Source organism: Saccostrea echinata, unplaced genomic scaffold (genome assembly GCF_033153115.1).
Source record: "Saccostrea echinata isolate AGI-Se365-2 ecotype Australia unplaced genomic scaffold, CSIRO_AGI_Sech_v1 ptg000030l, whole genome shotgun sequence".
Classification (NCBI taxonomy): domain Eukaryota; kingdom Metazoa; phylum Mollusca; class Bivalvia; order Ostreida; family Ostreidae; genus Saccostrea; species Saccostrea echinata.
The window spans coordinates 29,692,627-29,717,619 of NW_026889779.1; the positions used below are offsets into that span (position 1 = coordinate 29,692,627).

Genomic DNA, 24,993 nt, shown 5'->3' on the forward strand with positions numbered 1-24,993 from the left:
GCTGTGTGTTACTGATATTTTTGAAGGGTTCGTTTACATGATTATGCAGAACATTGGAATATTTTTACATTCTGTATACCACAATACACAAAGGGGGTTTATTAAACTTGTCTAACATTATCCTCGGGCATGATTAATTGCTCTGTGCATTCCAGTGGAAAAGTAATGCACTTGTGAAAGTTTATTCTGTAAAGTCTTAAAACACACACAGTACACACATGCAAAAACCAGCTTAAAAGTTATTGCTTCAGAAAACTAAAGTATTTATTTTTATAAGGTAAGGTTTATAAGTTAAATTTATAACTAAGTAGAAAAGAAGATTTTATTTTTTGTATATAAAGAGGGGGATGGTGATGATTTTGATCTAAGTGTTACTTTGTCTATATCCACAATTTGAATATTTACCTCACTGTAGCCCTCTTCAATAAGACAAACTTCCTATTTGACATGTGCACTTTTAAGATAAATTAGCCTTCAAGACTGCAATGATAAAATTCAAGATAAAGAATAGAAAAAAATCTCAAAGAAAATCATTGTGTTTTCACAATTGTATGTGTAATCTGCATTAAAACATAGCTTCACCATTCATGCAAATTATCACATGTTTCAATATAATTATGTATATCCTCTTAAACCCAACCATTTGACAGTTATGTGTTTTTCTCATATATATAGTGTATTTCAGAACAATGGGTTGTTTAGACTTGTAGAACTTGAAGATCTATAAGTAGGTTAAGTAATGTGTGTCTCTAGACTAAACTGATGAGGGGTTCCTGCTATCAATGTTTTATGATATTGGAAAAGCAATTTATTATCATTGTGAGCAAGATAACAGGGGGTCATAATAAAACAAGTGGTTCTATTTATAAACATTGCAATTTGTTACTTGGGGATTTACCTATCAAGCAAAGTTAAATACAGTCAAACCTCATTATCTTGAACTGAAAGGCAATGAGATTAAACTTCCAGATGTCCAAGGATTCGAGATAAAAGGGTTCAAAAACATAAAGAGAAAATGGTTGGGACTGCAAAATCACTTCGACATATACCTGGTATTCGAGATATCAGTGTTCAAGATAAAGAAGTTCAACTGTATTCATATATCCTTGTACTAGCTATTATCTTAATTTGTATTTGGTTATATTTGTTGCATACAGTATGTAATTAAGATTTATTTACCCATGATTATAAAATATTTCAATCTGAGAAAGCTGAAATATGCTTCGTAAAAATCCATAAAGTCAGAATATAAACAAGAATTTTTTGGATAGATCTAATTTAAGCACTATAGCAAGTCCCCCCCCCCCTTTCCCACATTCTATTTTAATTATCAAGATCTATTTCAGTATATGACATGGCCCCCAAACTTTAAAAGAGTGACACAAGTTAAGTAAGTTACATATCAGAACTAAAGCAGTTGGAAGAATATTCTGAATATTTAAAGGGTTCAAAGATTTGCATCAGCATCCAAAATACACTTTGTCTAGGTTATGTCACTACTATGTACTTAACAAAGCTGGCTACTGCATATACATTTATAGATTATCAAGGTAATAATAACAATTAGGATAGAGAGATATGGGTTATCTATATAACAGATTTTATTGCTCAGGTAGATATCTGACTGGGTTAGAACATTCCTACCTTGCTTCTGAAATTTGAACTGACTGTACTGAGGTATATTTTTACTACAGGTATTTGAGAAATTCTGGGTCATTCTTGGAGGAACGAAGAGAGCTCTGTTTTCATGGGAGAATTTTCATGTGGTGACATTGGCAGAGGATTTGGATCTTCACGATGGCAGGTGAGCTTAAGTTCTTAGTCAATGTAATGGCATTCCACACGGAAGATGAAAGTACGATGGAAAGGTTTCATAATTATATTAAATAGATTCTGAAATACTCTAAAATATGAAGTTTTGGCTCAAAAGAGACCTTACTTACTTGATCAAAGGTTTAATTTCTGTCATTCATTTTTCATCTGTAAATGTTACCAGTTTTGACTGGTATTCTTGATGGTCAATCACTAAACCATCTTAAACTTCTTATCATTGTTGAGAATTCAATTTTTTTTTCAAATTAGAATTTTGTGAAAATGTTTGGGTCACTAAAAGTTCTTTTGAATCAAATATCCAGAAATGGGGAGAACAAAAATGAACTCTATAAATAAGAAAATGAATTTTATTTAAGCTGTTATTGAGTATACAGGTATACAGCAAAACTCGTTTAGTATGAACACGGATATAGCGAATTTACGGATAAAGCGAAGGTTTTTGCTATCCCCGGCAAAATTCTTAACAATTCCTTGTAAAATTTTATGGATATAATGAACTCTGATATAGCGAATTTACGGCTATAGTGAACTGATTTTGTGTCCCATAGAAGTGAAATATAACAAAATTGACATCTTTTATAGTGAATTTTTAAAGATTTTAATTTCTAAAATGTTGAACTGATAATAATTTTGTAAGTTTAAACATTTGAAACTCTACTCATTATAAAACTTTTAAACTCCAAGATAAATTTTATATTTTAAACTTCCCTAAAATAAAATACATTTGGTAGTCATGCTTGAAGGAAAAAATTAATTTAACGAATTCGCAATGCATACTTTGACGAATTTGCTATACGGATATAAAGAATTACGGATATAGCGAAGTAAATTCGCAGGTCTCCAGAACTTCGCTATAACCGAGTTTTGCTGTATTTAACATCGTTAGCAGTTTGGCAAAATTTTATTGATAGTTTTGTGAAAGAATATTACATTATAAATTTGCTGTTAGATGTCAAATAATTGAAATGATTTGTTTTATAGTCTACATGTACTTGCAAGAACTTCCTTTCTTCTACCATAGTAAGAAAAATGTTTTCAAAACTTCCCTAGAAATTCTGTTAAGTAAAGTGAAATTGGCTTCATTGCCATCTGACACTTTTTGTGCTCTGTCGGTGTTTTTTTTTTTTTTTTTTTTTTGTCAAAATCTACAGTTACTTGAGGAGACTCTAAAAGATCCTGACCTATAGATATACAGATGAATGGAGTCAGATCCTGTGATTCATACATGGTATGTCACATGGCTTTTTTGACACTGTTTTCCAAAAATCCATGTCTCCACATATTGAAAATGACAGAGGTTTCTGGAATGGGTTTTCAGAATCCATGAGTCCATGTAAGGAAACCTGCATGGCTTTCCGACACAGGTTTGGAAAAAGCATGTGATCATGCAGATTTAAATATTTTGCCAATATCCCCTGCCTTGACCATATTTTGGCATCACTTTTTATACATATTTTACATAGAAGCAGGATTGCTTTAGTCATGGTTTTTGGGAAGTGGAATCTATGCCTTTGCTGTGTCTAAGCTGACGGGACTGTTACATATTGGTAGTACATGTATTAAAAATCTACAAGTCATTGCATCACATGTATAATGATAGTGGTGTCTGTTTTAACTTTTGACTTTGACCACAGACCCAAAATATAGGTAATCAAAGATTACAAAGCTCACCTTGACAAATTTTATCTGTAAGAAATTAAAATCACACACCAAATGAATGTTTTGGTAATGTGCATCCCGAGATGCAATCATTCATATAGGTTTGATCAGGGTTGGAGTTATAGTTTATACTTGGAAATGGACCTGCTTTGAAGACCTAGTTATACTGACATGTAAGTCAGATCCACCTTCTGAAGCAGTTCAGTAGTGTGCATCCCTGAATGCATAATCTATCATAATGCAAGTTGTGTAGGTACTGGCTTATAGTAACTTTGAAATAGATTTGCTCCAAAACCTTTCACCAGTACTGTAAACTGAAGGTCAGATCCAGCATCCTTAGATCCGTCATCCATGCAAGTTAAGTCATGAGAGGATTAATAGTTATTTGAAATTGAACCTGCTCCAAAAACTAAATCTGTTCAAAGTAGGTCAGATCCATCATCTGAAGTAAGTCATGTAGTTTGCTGCATCCCTATTTTCATACCCAATCACAAGGTAAGTCATGACAAGACCATAAATAGTTACTTTAAAATGAGTTGCTCCTAAAATTTACACCTGTTCAATCATAAAAAAAAGTTGGTCAAATCCAGCATTTGAACCATTTCTGGTAGTGTACATCCCTAGCTGAAGTTTAGTTTAGGTAGAGCTTATAGTTACTTAATAATGGACTTGCACAAAAAATTTAAACTTACCATTATCCAGTAAATTTAGGTGGATCCTTAGATGCATTATCTATGCAAGTTGGTCATGGTAGAGCTTATATATAGTTAGGAATCAATCCTGCTCAAAAAATTTAATCTGGTCACTCATCTGAAAAATGTAGGTCTGATCTAGTATCAGAAACATGGTTGGTAGTGTGCATCCCTAGATGCATCATCCATGCATTCAGTCATGACAGGGCTAATACTTACTCGGGGATAGACTCACTTAAAAAAAAGTTAACCTGTGCAGTCAACTGGAAAATGTAGGTCAGAATCAGCATCCAAAGCATGTCAGGTAGTGTGTATCTTTAGATGCATCTTCAATGCAAGTTAGGTTCACATAACAGGGCTTTAATTGGTGACTAATTTAGTCGCCATGGCACCTAAGGTATTTGATTGGCCCCTAAAAAAATTTTTATGTCACCAAATTTGCGACCATTTTAAAATGACTTAGCGATCATCAAATTCAGGAACTATAAAACATTTTCTTACCCCCCAAAACAAAATTTATAATAGACTTTTATTTCTACATGCATACTAGAAGACTGTAGATAAAATTATCAGTCAAGGTAATGTTAGCACATTTTTTCATAATGTACTGCAATAAAAAATATTTTAATTGTGCTTAGTATCAAAGCCATATCTAATCAGGATCAAATATATTACAAGTATTGATTTATTTATTTTTTTTTTGAAATTGGGTCAATGGGCAGAATCTGGGTCTTTTTTGTATTAAATCTCATATCAAGGAAGATTAATACTAGTATACGTCGATCCTGTAGGGCCCTAAATCAGTGGGTGCCCTAAATCAGTGGCATCACCTTTTGAGCTGGTGCATTTTTATTATAACCCCCTTTTAAAAAGCAGGGGGTGTATAGTGATGGGGGTGTCCATCCATCCATCTGTCTGTACATCCGTCATCTGTACATCTGTACATTACATTTGGGGTACCCATCTCTTATCTGCAACTCCTCTTATACCACTGAATAAAATTTAATGATACTTTCTAGGGATGTCAATTTTGTCAATAATTCATATTCGAATATTCAGTGAAAGTATTCGAATATATTCGAATATTCGATAAAATAAATAAAATCTGTTTTATTTTAAATATGCATCATCCTACTCACATGAAAGGTTTAGCATAGGTATACTTATATTGGAAGAAAAACATTACGAAGACTTTTGTAGGTGTACAATAAGAAATTTCATCTGATATTTGCCAATGTTTGAAATAAATTAAATAATTTATTTAAATGTAGAAAAATATAATTTTAACAAATGAAACATGTGTATTTATAGTAGCTCCAACTGGGGAACCAGTCGTCTTACAAAAGGCAAGATTATAGTGGTAACGGTATACTGTTCAGATTTCAATACGTGTAATAAATTACAATTATCTACCTAATAAGAGATATGATTATAATCTTTGATACAATGTAAACAAATATTTCCATAGACAATTGTTCTAGGTAATTAACTAATTTCCCGATAATGAATATAAAATTCAGGATTATGTACAACCCGAGATAATCAAGTAATTTACACATTTATCTGAAACTAAGCCCTTTACAATATTAATTACAGACTAATTCTATCGGACATTCATTCAATGATAAATTAATTTTATTTTGATAAGTATATATACTTTTCACGCCTTTTAGACATTCTAAGATTTCATTTTGTTGTCCTCGATTCTAGATCCGATCGTATCTAATAAAAACTATGAAAGTAGGTTTTGTATTATACATAAAGCATTATTGTACAATTCTTTAACACCTTACTCAAAACAAAATACGTATAATTTAGTAGATCTATAAGATAAGAAAGTAGAGAAAGAAATCAGGCGATCAAAATTGATCGCTAGTAAATTAAATAGGGATAATTCCAGCACTGTTCTAATAAAAATTTATTAATCACAGTACTTCTTTTTATGAAATCTGAAAAACACCGAATATTCGAATCTTAAATTCATATTTGAATATCAACTCATCGAATGAATATTCGAATGTACGAATATTCGTTGCCATCCCTAATACTTTCACAGAATCTTTAATGTTACATAATGCCATTGTGCACCTTCTTTTTTACTTTTTGATCGGACACATGTTTCAGGTTTCCAACAGCACAAGATAGAACACTGCCATTCTTTTATAATATTGAGGGGTACCCATCTCTTATCCGCAAACTCCTCTAATACCACTGAATAAAATTTAATGATACTTTCACAGGATCTTTATTACATAGTACCATTGTGACCTACTATTATACTTTTTGTTCGGACACTTATTTTGGGTCTCCCATATAGCAAAACATGGACTATGCCATTATAAACATATAGGGAGGCAGGGGGTATCATTTTGTGAGCTCAGTGCTCACAGCACCTCTAGTTTAAATTGTGAGATCTGACTTTAGTAGTATATAATGTTTGGTAACACAGTCACAGTATGTAAAGTATATTAAAATGCCGAAGAAAAATCATTAAGATATGACATTGTTTAAATACTTTGAAAAATACTTAATTTTTGTAAGGTAAAAAAATTTGAAGTGAAATTATCTATTAAAGAAAATCTTATTAGTATGATCTGAACAAAAATTTAACATTGATCTGTATGATGTACATAAAACTTAAGGTATGTGATTTTCATTTGATGATCAAAGAATTTCAAAATTTTAGGGGAATCCAAAGAGTTTATGTCTATTGATCTATTTGTACATTTTTTATGGTCAGACGACACGTTCCTCAATAATATATATTATTTTCCAAGAGTTTGTCATTGAAATATTGCTTCTTTAACAAGTTTCCTCACAAAAAATTAAGATACCTTACCAGGCATTTTTGCAAGATACCAGAGGATGCTATTTACTATATAATCCTATTGGAAATCAGTGGCATTGCCAATATCACAATGTTTTGGTGTCCTTATCTACTTAGACATTTTAAAAAACAGTTTAAAAATCACAAGTCGATGATAATTATGATTAATTTGTTGTATATTATGAAGAAATACCAAAAAAGATATTTGAGCAACGTGTCATCAGACCTTAAGACATTAGTTGCAATTAGATAAGTAAATAATTTAATTTTGTTTGTATTCTAGCCTCTGATTGGTTAATATCCAAAAAGGAACACAAATTATTTCTGTATAACCTGGTTTGGTATGGGGACACACCCCCCTGACAACCAGCTGAATCGTCTGTATCCATGCAATCCTCTCATTTCCAGTCCTCGGGATTCATGGAAAATTCCAGATTTAATAAATGTACCTTTAACTTCAAACAGTAACTCGGATCTTACCACATGTAAACAAAAAACATGGCTGCTAGGACTATGTATCAGTTTTTACCTCCCCTCGCTTCCCATCACTTCCGTTACTATGGTTGTATTATTGAGCGGCAAATTTGAACTAATAAAAAGCAACGAAATTTTACACCCAGAGTTGTTTAATGATTTTAGAATTAAATTATAAGGAATGACACTAATTCTTGGCCAAATTATTCGAGGATAACCTGGTTTGGGTCAGTTTACGCTGTTTTATAATCCGCTTCGCGGATTATAAAGCGTAAACTGACCCAAACCAGGTTATCCTCGAATAATTTGGCCAAGAATTAGTGTCATTCCTAAAATAAATCAAACATATGGTTACCGTACACAATTACAGTTGAAAGTACTTCAAATCAGCTTAAAAAGGTGTTTATTTTCATAATGTTATTATTACACTTAAAAAAAAAATTGATAACACACCATCAAAGAAAATTAATATTTTACTTTTCAAAATTTGTTTAATGATGTATTTGAGATATAAATATGTAACCAAAGTAAGAAATGAAACATTTATGGTAAATGTCCTAACTAATAAATAACTACAAAGTTAAATGAAGCATAACCATTTCACGGAGAAAATAAAAATTGTTCCCACACTTTTTGGAGAAATTTTTTTTTCTTTGTGTTTCAGTGTTCTTTATGTTTCTTCTAATTACAATCTCAGAAAAAAAGTTAAACTATATGCGGCATTTGACCCTAGAGGAGCGTGCTAATGCAGTCAGTTTGGTGTCTGCATGGTGTTTGTTTGAAAAATGTGTAAAAAATTAAAACAAATAAAAAACTTTCTTGTGAAAAATTGTTGTAAATAGAGTGATAAACATAAAAATAGATAGCCACGGCATTAAGTAGTCTCATTTAAAGATTGTTCCACACTACTAGGTGATGTGATGGTCAATCTCTGCATATCATTTGCTTTTTACTTGGGGGACTGTCACTGACCACCATTGGTAATCACCAACTTCATTATCTGGGTTTAAAGGACGGTACAATGCATGTAGGGAATTAGTTTTCAGACAAGAAGGTCATGTAAGGATCTTGTCTTGACATCAAAGCACCTGTCAACCCCACTGTATTGGGAAAGAGGTATATTAGATATACTTAATAGTGCCAGTTAGGCAAATGTTCAATTATCAAACAATTAAGAATAACAAGTATGTGGTGCATTAGCAGTTTTGTCTAATATGTATCATTTGTATATTGGAGCAGAAACTTTTATTAGCATCATGCCACTGATTTAGGTACCTCATTCATTTGCACATGCCTAAAAAGAATGTATTTAATTGATGTGGGAAAAAATGTGAAAAATACATACATGTACATGTATATATAATTATACAGATGTTAATAAATGAAAAATGTTTACTGAGGATACAGGTACCTGAAACTGGCTAAAAATAAAATGAAGGACAAACAGTTTTAAATATGAATCAAAATGTCTACTCACTAATGACAATCTAAAAAAAAAAAAAACTGGGAACCATTGAAAAAAAAAAAAGTGCTCCCCTTTTTTTACCCTGTTCAATTGAAATTGTTTGCATAAATGGACATGCATGCAAATAAACATTGTCAATATTTGAAATAAACAAATTTCATTGATTCTCAGATTATATTTATGTCAACAATAAATAAGATTCACATGGATAAGATAATTTAAACTCAACTAGCAACAGTTAGTCTATATGTATACTGTAGGTGAAGAGTATAAGCAAGGTGTGAAGTTTTGAAAGAGAGATATGTTAAATGGGACAAGTAAGATGAATTTACTGTAAGGCACTTTTTATTTATATATGAGAACCTAGATTTTCACACAATTATGCAAGACCATCTGCTCGGGAAAATTTCATTCTGATATATATTTTCATTATTAAGGATTATATTTAACAGTCACCAGAGTTCACGAAAATTTTATTTCTCAAATTAATATACCATACAACTTTCTTGTAAACATAAGGTGTCATGAAAATTTGGTTATCTACAGTATTTAGTTGAGGTACACCAATACCTATACCCATGTTAATGCAAATTCTGTATTAAAATTTAAAAACTATTATTATGTGGCCTTACCTATGTCAATTCTTGTCTTGCATTAATTTTTCACCCACAATGTTTCAAAATGCATGCAAATCAGGAACAAACTATTTCAATATATATATACTTCTGAATGCGTTCACTCATGCAGCACCATTGTAAATACAAGGATCGTGGTGTGTTATTTATAGAAAAACTTACAGGTGAATCAAAGGTGGGGAAAATGACCAAACATAGTAAGTTTTTCACATTATTAAATTCAGTAATTTTTGTTTTGGTGAATTAGATATTTAAAGGTTGATGAGATAAGAGGTGAAGACAAACATAAGGATCTATGCAGTCATAGATCAAAATTATATTCTGGGAGAAAATAAAATTCATTTAAGGATTTCTTTAAACTCTGTTGAATTGATGCAAAGAGTTTTTTGTAAAAGCAAAGTGTGAAAAGGTCAAACCAGTATTTACTTTTTATAATCTCTGTATAAATAAATTTTCCTATCTTTGTTACATATTTTACATTTACCTGATTTTACTGAACAACAACCATAATCAGAATACCTGGATATCCTAAGGTCATTAACCCAATAAAAGAGGACAGTGGTCCTTGAATATTTTACATATATTTAATGCCCTATAAAAAATCAGTAAGTTTTGTATAAAAAAAATATGAAAACATATTATAATGGAGATCAATCATAATTTAAGGAATCTTATTTATTTTCAGAAGTGTTGTATGTTAAAATGAAGAAAACTAGTTTATAATCTAATAGAACACTCTTTTAATGATAATGTATAGTCAAAATACACAACTACTGAATCTGCTGGTCTTCAAAGTATTATTTAGAGAACGAGACAGGTACTGTATCGCAGATACAAATTTGGGGTGGACGAGTGCGTTAGCACGAGTCTCCAACCCAAATTTGTATCTACGATACAGAACCTGTCGAGTTCTCTAAATGATTTGTGACACGATCAATCAAAAAAAAAAGCACCGCCCACTTCATACCTGTGCAGCATCCAAACTTCCGCCAGAGTTTGTTTGTTCTTTCTGTAGATGAGGCCTCGACGGGGAGTATACATCCGCAGTATATATATATTTTCACGGACAACGTAAGATTTAGTCAGATTAGTTTTGACAACGGGGTAGACGTAACAGACTCGAAGTCAGTCTTATGCCCTGTTCACACGGAGAGTTTAATTCGCATTAAATTAATGCGAAGTAAATTGATGCGAATATATAATTTCATAGTGTCTGTACAGTTTTTTGTGATTAACATAGTTTTCCTTTGTTTTCCACTCAAAAATAGCACAAATACCTATATTTGACCACTGACATGTGGCATTTGACTTAATTCTGCCCTTACGCATGCGTCAAAATTTAATTTGAATTAGCTTCGCTTAGTGTTCACATGGAGCTAATGCGAAGTAATTTAGTGCGCATTAAATTAATTCAAATTCAACTAATTCGCATTAAATGCTTCGTGTAAACGAGGATCAAATTTAATTCGCAGTAACTTACGTTTAATTCGAATTAAACTCTCCGTGTGAACAGGGCATTAATTGATAAGATGGACGATTTAACCTTGTTGTAAATGGAGATTGATCTGAATTTATTTCAGGGGTCTTAAAATCTCAGTTAACTTATAGATACACATACAGGCGATACAGACAGTTTTTCGATGGACTTTGATGTTATGGATTTTTATTTTCTTATTGAAATGCGACATTAAAAACGAAGTGAAAGAGATGTGCGGCAGTCATCAGCGATAAGGATTCAAGATGAAATTAAAAAAAAAATCCTGAAAAATACACTTGATTGAGTTTACACGAGAAGAGTGGAAAATGGGGGGAGGGGGAGTGCGAATTTCACGTAATGTATGCTGCATCCGCGAACCCAATGGCTTTACTATTTTGAAGCCAATGAAGGGGACACAAAAAGCAGGGAAAGCAAACAGGTTTTCAAGAATTTCTCCAACATAGGATGTTTTCCATAATTGCGACTTTTCCTTTTCGTTTGGATCGAAATAACGTGTAGATTCTGTGTGGAATAATTTTTTTAAAAGTGATTGAGAAATTTTGACATTTTACATTCCTAAGGAAATATTTCTTCAAATTTATAATAGGAAAAAAAATCAGCATTTACTATTTATACGTGCTTTTGATAAATTGAATCAGATTTATTTTTAGTTTTTAGACCGTGCTCCCACTAGGAGGCTCTCCATAGCCAGCACGGTCCGTTGGTAGAGGGCGTTGTTACAGAACAGTTGGCTAATACAAGACAGTATACAGAGCTAATACAGAACGGAAAATAGTTCCGCCCACTGTATTCGCGGGTGAGTTAAGGCTAGGTATAGGCAATTCTATGCAAATAATCTAATTAAAAGGCCTAAGGACTATATCTATTATACAGAGAAAGTTAAAACTTATTGTCTACTACATATTTGGTACCCACGACATGAGATAGCCAGCACACATTATGACATCATATTATGACGTCCTTGTTCTTTACTACGCAAGATTATAATGGATATCAACAAAAATGTTTCGGCGCAAGGGCATGCTCTATTTTATTTAACTGAAACAAGGTATATTTAGAAGCAAAATATTCCAAAGTTTGCTGGTATTGCTGCACAAATATCAACAGCTTAGCTGTATAATTTCTATTTGTAAAGTTTTAAGTTGAATAAGGGTAAAAATGTACAGTCTGGTATAAGTTTCCTCAAATTCCGATCAAATGAGAAAATGCCTAGGATTTGTGCAGTATTTTTATTAATCTATAGAATATTCTTCTTAGCATTATACAATTTTTATGTAAAAATAAATAGGATAATCCCTTGCGCCGAAGCTGTTTTGTTGATGTTTTTCATAACCTCCAGTAGGTAAGATCAGTGATGTCATAATATGACGTCATAATGTGCTCTGGCTATAGCATATCCTGCGTACTAAGTATGCATAAGAAAATAAATCAACACTTTCTCTGAATAATAAATATACCTCTTATGCGTTTTTATTAGCTCATTTGCTTAGAAACGCCTATACCTAGCCTTAACTCACATGCATTTCCATTCTGTATTGCTAATACAGAACAGCAAACTTCAAAGAAAAACAACACAATCGTGTGACAGTAGAACAATAATTTGTTTATAGCATGTAGTGACCCTTATTGATACTGCTTAAATAGTTCGATCTACTACAGATATAAAAGATAAAGACTTATAAATGACAAAGATGACTGTCCAAGAACTGGGCTACTTCAGGGTAGATCCAGGATTTGTAGTTAAGGGGGCTCTAGCTGATTAGACAGGGTCCCCGGTGGGTCCAGGACAGAATCCTGGTGGGGACCCAGGGAATGAAATCTCTGGAAGCTCATGGATTCTTGAGGTTTCATTAGTAGGGCAAACATCAAGGTGAAGTTAAATTTCTTTGTAGACATTTTTTACTATTTCTTTTCAACATGCTGATAAAACAACAAATATTTTGATGTCTGTAGAAACAAAGCCAAGGAATCAAGCCCTTAGAGAAGCTCTGACAAGGTAGAAATAAAGCCTTTAATTTTTACCCCTTTATCCAACACTTCATTTCTTTTTAAATATGAAAATATGATTTATCTTGAATTTGACAATTTTAGGGGGTTGGGGCATGCTGGGTGTGCCCACCCCCCCTCCCCTAAACGTGCCGATGGGTAGTACTGAGTTACATTTTAAAAACTGACTTTTCTGATGTATCCATTGACGAGTCAAAGAAACTCGGGACTGGATCCTTTTAACTGAACTTGGCTTATCTCTGTGCATGCACATCAATCTGTTTTAATGTTCACACTTGATAGCTTCGAATGAATGTCTGCGAAGTCACAAAACTTGATATTCAATGTATTTGTTCTTAGTTTGCTGGTCAAAGGACTGTGCATGTACCAGTAGTTGTTATTCTTTCAACTAAAACAAAAAAATGCAGATTACCTAAGGGCATTATATAGTAGAACTTTAGTATCTTGAACATTAATATCTCAAATACTATTGATATGTTAAAGTTAACAGGAAGTTCCAACCATGCACTTCTTCTTTATATACTGTACGTGTACATAAATTGGCATATTCAAAATTTAGCGCAGTCACTGGGTATGGAGTTGTTGGCGAAATCATGAATTAGCGCTTTACATGTCTGTGCCGTATATTGTATTTATAAACGATTTCTTAGGGGTATTCATGAATTAGCGCATCGTTGTCTGCACCAAAGCCGCTAAAATATGAAGCCCACTTTTTTAAGTACACATACAGTATGTAAACCTTGAAATCTGGAATTCTCAGATATCTTGAGGTTTTTCTCAGCCCCATCAAGTTTGAGATAATGAGGTTTAACAGTATGTGGTATATAGGTATATCTTGCCTCCGCAATATCCAATTTTGAAAATCTCTTAGAGATCTACACATTGCAGAAAAAAGTTGTCATGGATTGTACGTAACTGACCTCACAAACTATTTTGATTTAGAATGTTAAAGTATGCTTTCAGTTGAAATCGGAGGCTTGTAGTCTTTATTGAAAATGATGATACATGTACATATAGAAGTTAAGTAGAACTATTTATAGCTGATGAATTTTGCTCACCTCTGGTGAGCATTGTTGTTGATGGACCTTGTGCCTTTTTCCTGAAATTTTGCATGCATTTTAAATGACTGCCACAAACAGATCATATGTTCATAAATTTTTAAGAACTGAACAAATATGGGATTAGCATAAATGATATTTTGAGGAATAGTGTGAAAATACAATCAAGATCAGAAATGGAATGAACTACTAGTATAAAGTACATTTAGTGAGAATGCTGGCTAATAATTAATGCTTGGCCAGACTTGAACTAAGCATGTAACTATAGCCATTTAAATTTGCTATTATAGCTAAAGTAATGTTTCTCGTATTTATTTGTTGAAATGTTTGTAAAAATTACCATTTTTGGTAATGTAATACATACAGCCCGTATTTTTGGCATGTAGACATACATTTGGCTGAATGTGCTCACTCATGCAGTACCATACAGTAAATACATGGATCCTTAGATTCTGTCATTTGATATGGACATAGTCACGGGAAGGTAAATTAAAGTTTAAGGTGAACCAAATGTTGTGGGAATGACAAAACAAAGTAAGTTTTCACATATTAGTTAAAAAATCAGCATTTATAGTTTTGTTTTTGGTGAAAATTAGATTTAAAAGGAAGTAATGGGGTCCATTCACTGTGAAGACATTTCCTAACTAAAAGGATTCTTACTGACAGTGTTAATGGGATAATAATTATTAGAATGTACATCAATTGAGCAACTTGTATTGGTCGTCTGTAAAATTCTTATCTCTTGCTGTCAAAAAAAAAAAAAAGAAAAAATCTGTCAGATAAATTATTTCTTAAAAGCACCAATTTTTAAATATATTGGAAGTATGTAACTTTGCAATTGTGTAACTATCACTTTAAAACTCACTGAATTTATTTGCATTGGTCAAGATCATGCAGCTGCTTAAATTTAAAAGACATATCATCTCAGAATTTTACATGTCACCAAAGATGGAAACAAATTATTAATGCAAAAGTGATCTTTATATTAACATTATTTTGTTGAAGTCTCTCAGAATGTAAGGATGCTTGTTAATGGAAAGCACTACCTACAAATGTGTAATTTTGTAATTTAATTTAAATGCAGTTTATTTTTTTTTTGACTGTTATAATTCTGAGAATATTATAGTTTTATTCTTGGTGATTGAGAATGAACACTTAAACAAGACATGATGACTAAAAACCTTGAAATTGGATCATTTTTAATGTCAGTAATTAATCTTAATACCTTAAAGGCACACAATGAAGCATGTCAATATTTGATCATATTCCAAGTAGAAATCAAACACAAACAATAATGAAGGCATACTTTATGTGTTCTTTCACCCCCTCCCCCCTTCCCCCCCTTAAGTAGGGGGACATGATTTTACTGAATTAGCTTGTTATATAGATACAATTTCCATTGATTTAATGATAAACTTGACATTTTTTTATCAGAGGAGGTGAAGGTGAAAGTGGGCCTGTCAGGCCCCCCACCTATGAAAAGTGGCTACCAATATGTCAACCCAGGACAGGAGGATCAAATGGTAAATATAATATGTTCCCAATTAGATATATATTGTCAAAGTAAAAGCCATTTGTGGATGTGATCAAAAGTTTTCTTTTGACTGTATTTCAGCAAAGCAAATTTACCAGTGAGTGTCGATCTTTCCAGTCAAACTTGCCTCACCTTATATGAGAGATGTGTATTCCCTAATTGTGACTAAGTTCCCTTTAAGAGTGGCTTGATGAAGTTTTGACTTTATTTATTAATTTTAATAAATTTAAAAAAAAACGTACATGAGAAATCCTTGTTTTTGTATCACTGAACTTTACCGACTTCAAAAGGCCAGCAATGAGAAATTTAGAGTACAAATAGAAAGGAACCATAAAATAAACATTGGTAAATTGCAAATTCTCATTCAACTTTTCACCTTTTCTTTGCTTCTTTAAAAGACTCACTGAACCATTTTTTCCAAACTTTTGTATGAGCTCCTATTGAAAGAGTAAAGGGTTTTAAATGTATTTTTGTGTAAGAGTCACATCATTATAAAAAAGGTAATGTAGAATTATTGTTCATTTTTCATGAAACACTCATCAAAAAAGACAATATTAATGCTTGGAAAAGGGTTCATTGTATATGATTTTGCATGTAGATTCAAGTTTGTACATACCCTATAGGATTCATACTGTCCATCTCTCTTTCTGTGTAATAGTGTCAATGGGCCATAATTCTGTAATGGAAAAGCATTGGATTAGCTCATACTTGACACAAAGATTGCTAATATGACTTGAGGGGGTTTTATGGCCTTAATCCAACACCACAGACAAGTTCAAGGTCACTGTCAGAAAAAAAAATAATTATAACTCTGTCTTGGTCACAATTTTGAATTTGGAAAATGGAAGCTTATTAGTACATGTATACAAAACATTGTTTTTGATATGGATGTTTCCTGTGCTTGGTCTTGAACATTGTAACAGACAATAGAGTTTATACAGAAGGCTGGGGAGTATGAATTGACCAATGGAGAATTTCCCTGGCAGTTTCTGTAGTGTCATTGAGACTGATTTATTTACAGGAAATCAGTGGTTACCATCCCAGTCTGCTGAAGAAGGTGATTGTCTGGTTCTTCATCCTCATCACGGCTTGTCTTCTTCGCCTCTTCTTTTACTGGTTTCCTCATCTCTTCATCAAGTGTACCCATTCAAAGTGCTCATTAGCTGAAGCCAAAGTAGTCATACTTAGGGTAAGAAGTCTATTATACAATATATCTGTACAGGTATAGTAGAAACAATTTATATTGAACCAGGTTATAGTGACTGGTTCTAGGTTCTAGTTATAAAAAAAGGCAAATTTACTGATTCATAATGAACATAGGGGAATTCTTATCAATTGTACACAAGAACACAATTATGGTACAGACAGATGGTTAGTTGTCTAAAAGCATTATTTATGTAAAGGTAGAAGCAGACATGTATACATATAGATGTTTAAGATCAGTATAGTGCATGTTATTTCCCACAGGACCAGTATCTTCAGTGGTTTGTGTCCAGAGTCAAAGTCACCAGTAAAAATGGACAACTTCCAAACAGGTAAATCAACAATTGTTCTAAGTCATTCCTATTTACATTTAGCATTAAGCTTATTTACAAAGAATCCCACAAGGCTTCATACATCAATACATACTGATAAGGTCAAATAAAGTGTTTATAATAAACATCTTCTGACCTTGACCTTCCCAATGACTTGACCTTATTTTTCCCGAGTTTACATTTGATTCACTTTAAGAGGGATGTCTTCAGACAACTTTATATTCAGATATATCTTAGTTAGAGCATTCAAGTTAAGCATAGTTTTGTGGTCTTGCTGTTTCCTGTGACCTTGACCTCAATTCTCACAATCTGTTACTTGCACTTATTTTTCAAGTGTTCTGTGGGATTACTACAAACATTTTACCATCATACACAAATACATTGTGGTAAAAGCATTACAACTGTGCCATAGTCTTTTGACCTTGACTTGCCAGATGACATTGTTTGCTCATTACATGTACCTTATTCATTAAGTGCATTTATCTAGAAACGCATCATGAATTTAACTAAACAGATACATTCAATGAGAGAATTCTAATTATTTAGAACTTTATGAAAGTGACCTTTTCAATGACAATGATCTAATCTTTGAATTGATCTTACATTAACCATTCATATCATGTTGAGCTCAATAGTTGTGTGATCTACCAACATAATTCTTTAAAAATAAGTTTTATTAAAGGCATGTTTACGATACCCAAACAATGTGACCTAGACATATTTATGATTTAATTTCATTTACAATTGTAGCTTGGTGAGGTCTTTATTGTATCCTGTGGATTTTTTTTTCTAGACAATGAGTTACAGATGTAGCAACCATGCACTACTCAGTTCATTCTCCATACACTAAAATGCTTTTATTACATGTATTAGGTAACCTCACTTATTTTCATGTATGAGTGTCCTTAATTTGACTTTGAAGAACTTGACATTGACTGTACATTGTAGTGCTGTAAAGGAAGGTGTGACAGGAATAGCCTTCAGTAAGAATACCTACGACAGCAACACACCTCTCAGAATGGGAGACACAAAGGTAGAGTTTACAATAATAAAATACAGCACAAGAATGTAAGCTTTCTTTTTTTTACCCCCCCCCCCTCCCCCCACAATTAATGGAGAGTGAGTGTAACATCAATTTCTTGCATTAAATATTTAAATTTTTATTTGAAACATAAAAATGATTCATTTTATATTGCTCTTTTCCACTTTTCAAAAGATAAGTTTTCTAAGTTGGTTCCCTAGATATACCCTAAAAAGTCATAGATCATTATCAAACACAGAAACTGCCATATAAATTCAACATACTCTTGACTAGACTGGTACATTAACCCACAAAATCTGGTCTTTTTATGGAGTATACTGTGGAATTGTCATTGTTCTAGGGGGACCTATTTCATGGATCACCCTTACCCATGAATTTACATCCCAATGAAAGATAGTTTTGTAAGTGTATCAGCTAGTTCATTGAATCTTCTGAATAAACATTAGTTATCCACAAAATTATATGTCTAGTAATATTGTGGTTGTCCATGAACAATTTTTTTTTTACTCATGAAATTATTCAAGTGATTTCAAAGTATTAATCTGAAACTTGATCAAAACAAACCACATCATCTCAAACAACTTTGAGATATACCAGATAGAGATTTTAAAGATGAGGTTCATAATCATGATGAGATCAAAACCAAACTCCTGTTGACATATACCAAAATTCTGACATGCCAAGGTATCAGGATATCAAGTTTTAATTGTATTTGTGCCTTTAATTAATAACTTGTTTATCATATGATTGAGAATTTATATAACTTACAGATATTTTGAAAGGAAAATGAAACAAGAATCACTCTTTTTGAGATTCTTTGCATGGTTGTGCTCTGACAACAACAAATGTTTTAAAACCTGAATTTCATTAACATATTACAATGTAATGTACTTAAAAATCCCCCCTTTCCTCTCTCTCTCATAGTTAACAAACTAACTGAACATTAAATTAACAAATGCTAAATTAAGCTCTAAGCTAATTCAGAATTATAAAATTGTAATAGAACGGAAGAGCACATTCTCAAAATTCTTGTCAAATGAAAACGCTTGGATGCATGCATGCTTTTTGATTTTTGATATGTTTAAGGTAAAGAAAAAAAAAGCAGAAAGTCTAAAATCTTGTCTGATATTTATATGCATGATCCAACAAAGTCTAAAATTCTAGCACAAGGCTTAAAGTTAAAATCACTTCTTCCTCACTTAACCACACTGAAAATTAATTGCACTTCATATATATTAATTCATAAATCTGGTGAAATATCAAAGCTTACATAATGGCTTACATTTCCTAAGAAAATAAGCCCTAATTAGCTAATTAATGTGCTGAAAGTCCCAAATTTGGAAAGAAAAGTTCAGGAATGGGTCAACCTCATGGTGCTAATTGTGTAGTCATCAAACTTTTTCATCCGTTTTCTCTATGTGTGATTTATTTCATATGCATAATTCCTTTTGGTTGTGCATGAGATGTGACTTTTTATTTTTCCTTATTTCATAGAAATCCACAGATCATGAGTCAGAGGGACAACTGTCAGCGTTTGACCGAGTTTTAGAAGTAATTGATACTTTATTGTGTCGGTAGCTTTCTGCTTGTAATTTTCTTATTCAGTGCTCTGCATGATGTCTTTGAATGCATTAGTTGACTTAAACATTATCCAGAAAAATGGTTTGAAAAAGTCTAGCTGTGTGCTTATATATATATATATATATATATATATATATATATATATATATATATATATATATATATATATATATATATATATGGAGAGAGAGAGTAAACCAAATATTATTTGCATATATGTAAGACTCCAAAGTCCGATGGTGACGCCAAAGTCCGATGGTCTCGCAAAACCCCGATGGTCTGCGCCAAACCCCATTGGATTGATGGAGGTATGGACGCCAAAGTTCTGTGGTCATGCCAGAGCCCAATGGCTTGTTTCCTATGAGACGAGCTGTGATAAAATGTGATGGTCTGATACGCCAAAGTCCAATGTTAAATGAGAAACTAACAACGTTTATGACGTCATAATATTCCGACGTCAATCCTTGACGCCGTTGTCCTGCATTCAAAAGCCATCAATTTGGTATTTGTCCTGGCATACAATTTCACTGGTTTTACTCATTGCTTGCACCCACCAGAGATATATTAGGGTTAGTCCTCGCTTACCACTCGACTGATAAGGGTTAGTCCTCGCACACTATTGGACTGGTTATAGGAGAGCACCAACCTGAGAGATTTAGGATTAGTCCTCACAACTCTTCGACTGATTAGGGTTAGTCTTTCACCTGCCGAAGATAGCTAGGTTTTACTTTTGACCAATTAGGGCTAGTCTCGCACCTATCCAAGAGATTAGAGTTTGTCCTTGCATTTTAATTGTATTTATTTAAAGTCATTGGACCTTGGCATTGCATGGCATCACAATTTGGCACAGTAGTACTATGACTATTTGTTACAGTGTTAAGATATGCAAAAGGCAGTCCAAGAAATCTGCATAATTTACCCATGGATCTAACAGAAATTATAAAAATTATGAAAAAAAAAAACTGTCTCTTGAGTGAAAGAAATTGCTTATTCAATTCTCTGCCATTTTTTAACATAGTATCATAGGTTGTGACATCATCAGAGCGATTGTGGGACATGGCTAAGCAATTGTGAGAATGGAAATTGTAAACATGGATTTTAACAATTTAGAGAAATTTTGGCTGTTTTAGTCCATGTCAGAGTGGTTTATTTGCTCTCACTATTTTATAACAGGCTAGGGAGTATTTTTTATAACATTATTTGTGAAAGAAAATTGAGAGTTTTGCCACACTTCTGATATTTTTTCACAGTGTGAAAAAATATCACTTTTATATTCCATTGATAAATTTCAGTACAGTCAAACCTTGTTATCTTGAACTTGACAGGACTAAGAAAAAACTTTCAGATATTTGAGGGTTCAAGATACTTAGGATAAATTATGTCAAAAAAGAACGTTGTTGGGACTTTAAGATCACTTCGACATATCCATGGTATTCTATATATTGGAGTTCAAGATAGCAAAGTTCAACTGTATTTCGCTGTTGAAAATGTTATAATACTGATATCTTATACTAATTTACGTACACATATATAGAGGATATAATATTACTTTGTTTTCATCACTTTTCTTGCAATTGACTGCCATGATTAATCAACTATATATATAAACACCTATTTCTGGTTATGGTAAATATACATGTATGTTGATTTTGATGGGTAACCATTCAAGCAAGTGTCATGTCTATTGACAATTAAAAAGATTAGGAACTCAAGTTGGAGAAAAACCAGTAACTAAGTGGCCCAAATTATGGAACCTATATGTCTGTCTGTTATTATGTGTATCTGAATGTTAATATCCATGAAAACTTTTGTTTTGACATATCCTAAATGTATGGTTCAAGGAAATGTTTCCATATTTTTGTACAGAAGTACTTAACTACATGTATGAGAAGAGGACACAGTGACCTTTACTTTTTAGGGTCATATTCCTTTCTCTGTCTATATATGTGTCTGAATCTATATCCGTGAACACTTTGACATGATAATGCATGCCAAACAGTTCATTGTAACATTCCCAAATATTGTACAGAAGTATTTAGTATAAGAGGATTACACTTATAAATTTTGGAGTCATATCACTTTGTTTATCTGTCTTTATATATGTATATATCTGAATGTATATTGGTCATGATTTCTCAGTCTTTAATACAACTAATTCAAATTTTATACAGAAGGCATTAATCATGTGAGAAAGACCTTCATTTTGTGGTTTCTCCACCTCTTTCTCTGTCTGTCAATACTTTTGTATTGATGTGATAACTCAGATAATAGTTATAAACATATACAGTCAAATCTTGTTATCTCGAACTCTATGGAACCGAGAAAAAACTCCGAGTATTCCAGAACTTAAAGAATTGAGACTTCCAATTAATTCACTTTGACATATCCATGGTATTCGAGATATCAGTGTTTGAGATACTGAAGTTTAACTGTATCAGTGATTTTTCCATGTCATCTTCCTTATGTTGTATATTGTGTTCTAAAAATTAATAAATGAATTAAATTGTCACTTTCCTATGACAGCCCTATTAGTTGGGCCCTTTCTGACTGTGCCAATTTTTTAGCTCACCTGAGTTGAAAGCTCAAGTGAGCTTTTCTGATCACCTGTTGTCCGTCCGTCCGTCCCTCTGTCCGTCCATCCGTCTGTAAACTTTTAACATTTTCAACTTCTTCTCAAGAACCACTGGGCCAATTTTAACCAAACTTGGCACAAAGTATCCTTGGGCAAAGAGGAGTTTAAATTGTTAAAATAAAGGGCCAAGTCCCCTTACAAGGGGAGATAATCAAGAAAAGACAAAAATAGGGTGGGGTCATTAAAAAATCTTCTTCTCAAGAACCACTGGGCCAGAAAAGCTGAAACTTATGTGCAAGCATTCTGGGATAGTGTAGATTCTAAATCTTTAAAATCATGACCCCAGGGGGTAGGGCGGGCCACAATAGGGAATCCAAGTTTTACATTGAAATATGTAAGAAAAATCTTTAAAAATCTTGTTCTCAAGAACCACTGGGCCAGAAAAGCTGAAACTTATGTGGAAGCATCCTCGGATAGTGTAGATTCTACATTGTTCAAATCATGACCCCGGGGATAGGGCGGGGCCACAATAGGGAACCCAAGTTTTACATTAAAATATATAGGAAAAATCTTTAAAAATCTTCTTCTCAAGAACCACTGGGCCAGAAAATCTGAAACTTACGTGGAAGCATCCTCATGTAGTGTAGATTCTAAATTGTCAAAATCATGACTCCCGGGTGTAGGGCGGGGCCACAATAGGTATTACAAGGGGGGAAATCTGGTAAAGAACAGCATGGCCAAAGTTACTCAGGTGAGCAATGTGGCCCATGGGCCTCTTGTTAGTTAAATACAGTGACTGCAGAATTTCAAGTCCCAAACCTTACAGTGTTGTCAAGGTGATTTTTTTTTCAATAAAAAAGTATTTAATTCATTTTGCTAATTGATACAATTTGATTTGTTTTAGTTAAATCGGGGTCTGATCCGCTATTTCATCACAAAAAAAGTCAAGTACATCTGGAACAGTGATTCTCAAACATTTAAAAAATTAGAGTGAGTATTTCAAACCAGTAGGACTATTTCTAGCTTATTCATTCAACTTTAAATTGTTTTCTTAATCTACAGAAAATCATTAGAGAATTAGTGCATCATTGGTATTGTAGCTGACAACAGTAATTCAGTTTTTCTTAAAAAAAAAAAGGTTGTCAAACCAAGAGTCAAGGGCAAGTTTTCATGTAGCTTTTGAATGGGACTTTAAAAACTTAGTTACTTATAATTAAAATTGTCAAATTATACTTTAAAAAAAATTACTAGTAACATTTTCACCAGAACAAAAATCAAACTGTCTTAACCTGTTGTAGAGGTTTAGATAAAAACACAAAGTGTTCATATTTCCATGGATGCAAAGGACTGAATTATGCTCAACAACAAGAAAGGTCTGTTATTTTTAACTTTTTAGTTTTTTTATATGGTTCATAATTTTGCATATTTTAAAAAATGTGATACGCATAAAAATATGTCTCAGGGTAGTTAAAATTATCTTTTCAAGAAAATTATCGCTAATTTCGAAGTGTTAAACAAGATAAATGTATTAAATGAATTAAGTGAACATCTTGATTAAAAAAAAAAATTCATGAATATTTATTACTGAAAGTCCTTGAATATGATCCATGTCACACCAATGAAAAGCTAAATCTTCCTGGACAGTGATCCTGAAGCCTGATTGTAATCCTATTCATATCTGAAGGAATTCTGTGTTGCTCACATGCTCATGCATACATTATTTGTTTCTTTTGCTTGCCTCCTTCGAAAATTTTGCCACATTTGAAGAGAAAATGTTGCTGACTGTTATGATAGTATGTAATTTCTATCTTTTTCAGAATGACAATGTTTGGTTCAAATTCCATTCAGATTCATGTCACCCCAATTATCAGACTCCTTTTTAAAGAGGTATATGAGATCTAATGAAATCTTTCTTTTGTAATTGGTGTAGAAAAATCTAGCTGCGGAAAAAATCTTTATACATGTAGTTGTTCCTCTGGGTAATTTATTTTCCTACAAAGTTTGAGTGTGAAAGAAATATTTAGGTCCTTTAATTGTCATCTTATAATTTTCTTTAATGGCAGATAATAATTTTACATTATGTAGCCATGAGAGAAAGAAACAGAATCATTTTCTATATCAGGCCTAACTTGGAGTAATTTTACCTTGTTTCATGAGCTTTTTGGAATGAAAACAACTTAGGTGATGGTTGTTTGTTGTTTTACAGGTGTTGTCACCTTTCTACATCTTCCAGTTGTTCAGCTGTGGGATTTGGTTTGCAGATGAATATTACTACTATGCCAGTTGTATTGTTGTCATTTCTGTTGTCTCCATCACTGCCACTATTTACCAGACCAGAAAGGTTCTCTGCTTCTTATATTTTTTTCTACATTACAATCAAAAGATAATATCTTTTCCCTGTCATTGGCAAAATACTCTAGATTCCTTATTTTTCGCGAGTGCTTATTATCACGAAATGGCTCTTGAGCGTCAAATGGTGAGAACAATAATTTGCGAGTAGACAGTTCATCAAGAGATTTTACATTGACTTCAACACCATAAAAATAAAAATGAGTAATTTTATTTAGCGAGTGGTTCTTCT

General features: G+C 32.6%; 1 protein-coding gene across 1 annotated transcript in view; it reads left to right on the forward strand.

The window, feature by feature from the left end:
• Positions 1-15,576: 15,576 nt before the first annotated feature.
• LOC133197666 (polyamine-transporting ATPase 13A3-like) overlaps positions 15,577-24,993 on the forward strand; it is a 48,763-nt gene continuing 39,346 nt past the window's right edge. Inside the window, exons 1-9 of the mRNA XM_061333795.1 lie at positions 15,577-15,671; positions 16,704-16,871; positions 17,150-17,217; positions 18,166-18,250; positions 19,754-19,810; positions 23,317-23,402; positions 23,711-23,785; positions 24,230-24,299; positions 24,619-24,753. Coding sequence (XP_061189779.1) covers positions 15,624-15,671; positions 16,704-16,871; positions 17,150-17,217; positions 18,166-18,250; positions 19,754-19,810; positions 23,317-23,402; positions 23,711-23,785; positions 24,230-24,299; positions 24,619-24,753 — 792 coding nt within the window. The 5' untranslated portion in view covers positions 15,577-15,623. The remainder of the gene's footprint in view (positions 15,672-16,703; positions 16,872-17,149; positions 17,218-18,165; positions 18,251-19,753; positions 19,811-23,316; positions 23,403-23,710; positions 23,786-24,229; positions 24,300-24,618; positions 24,754-24,993) is intronic.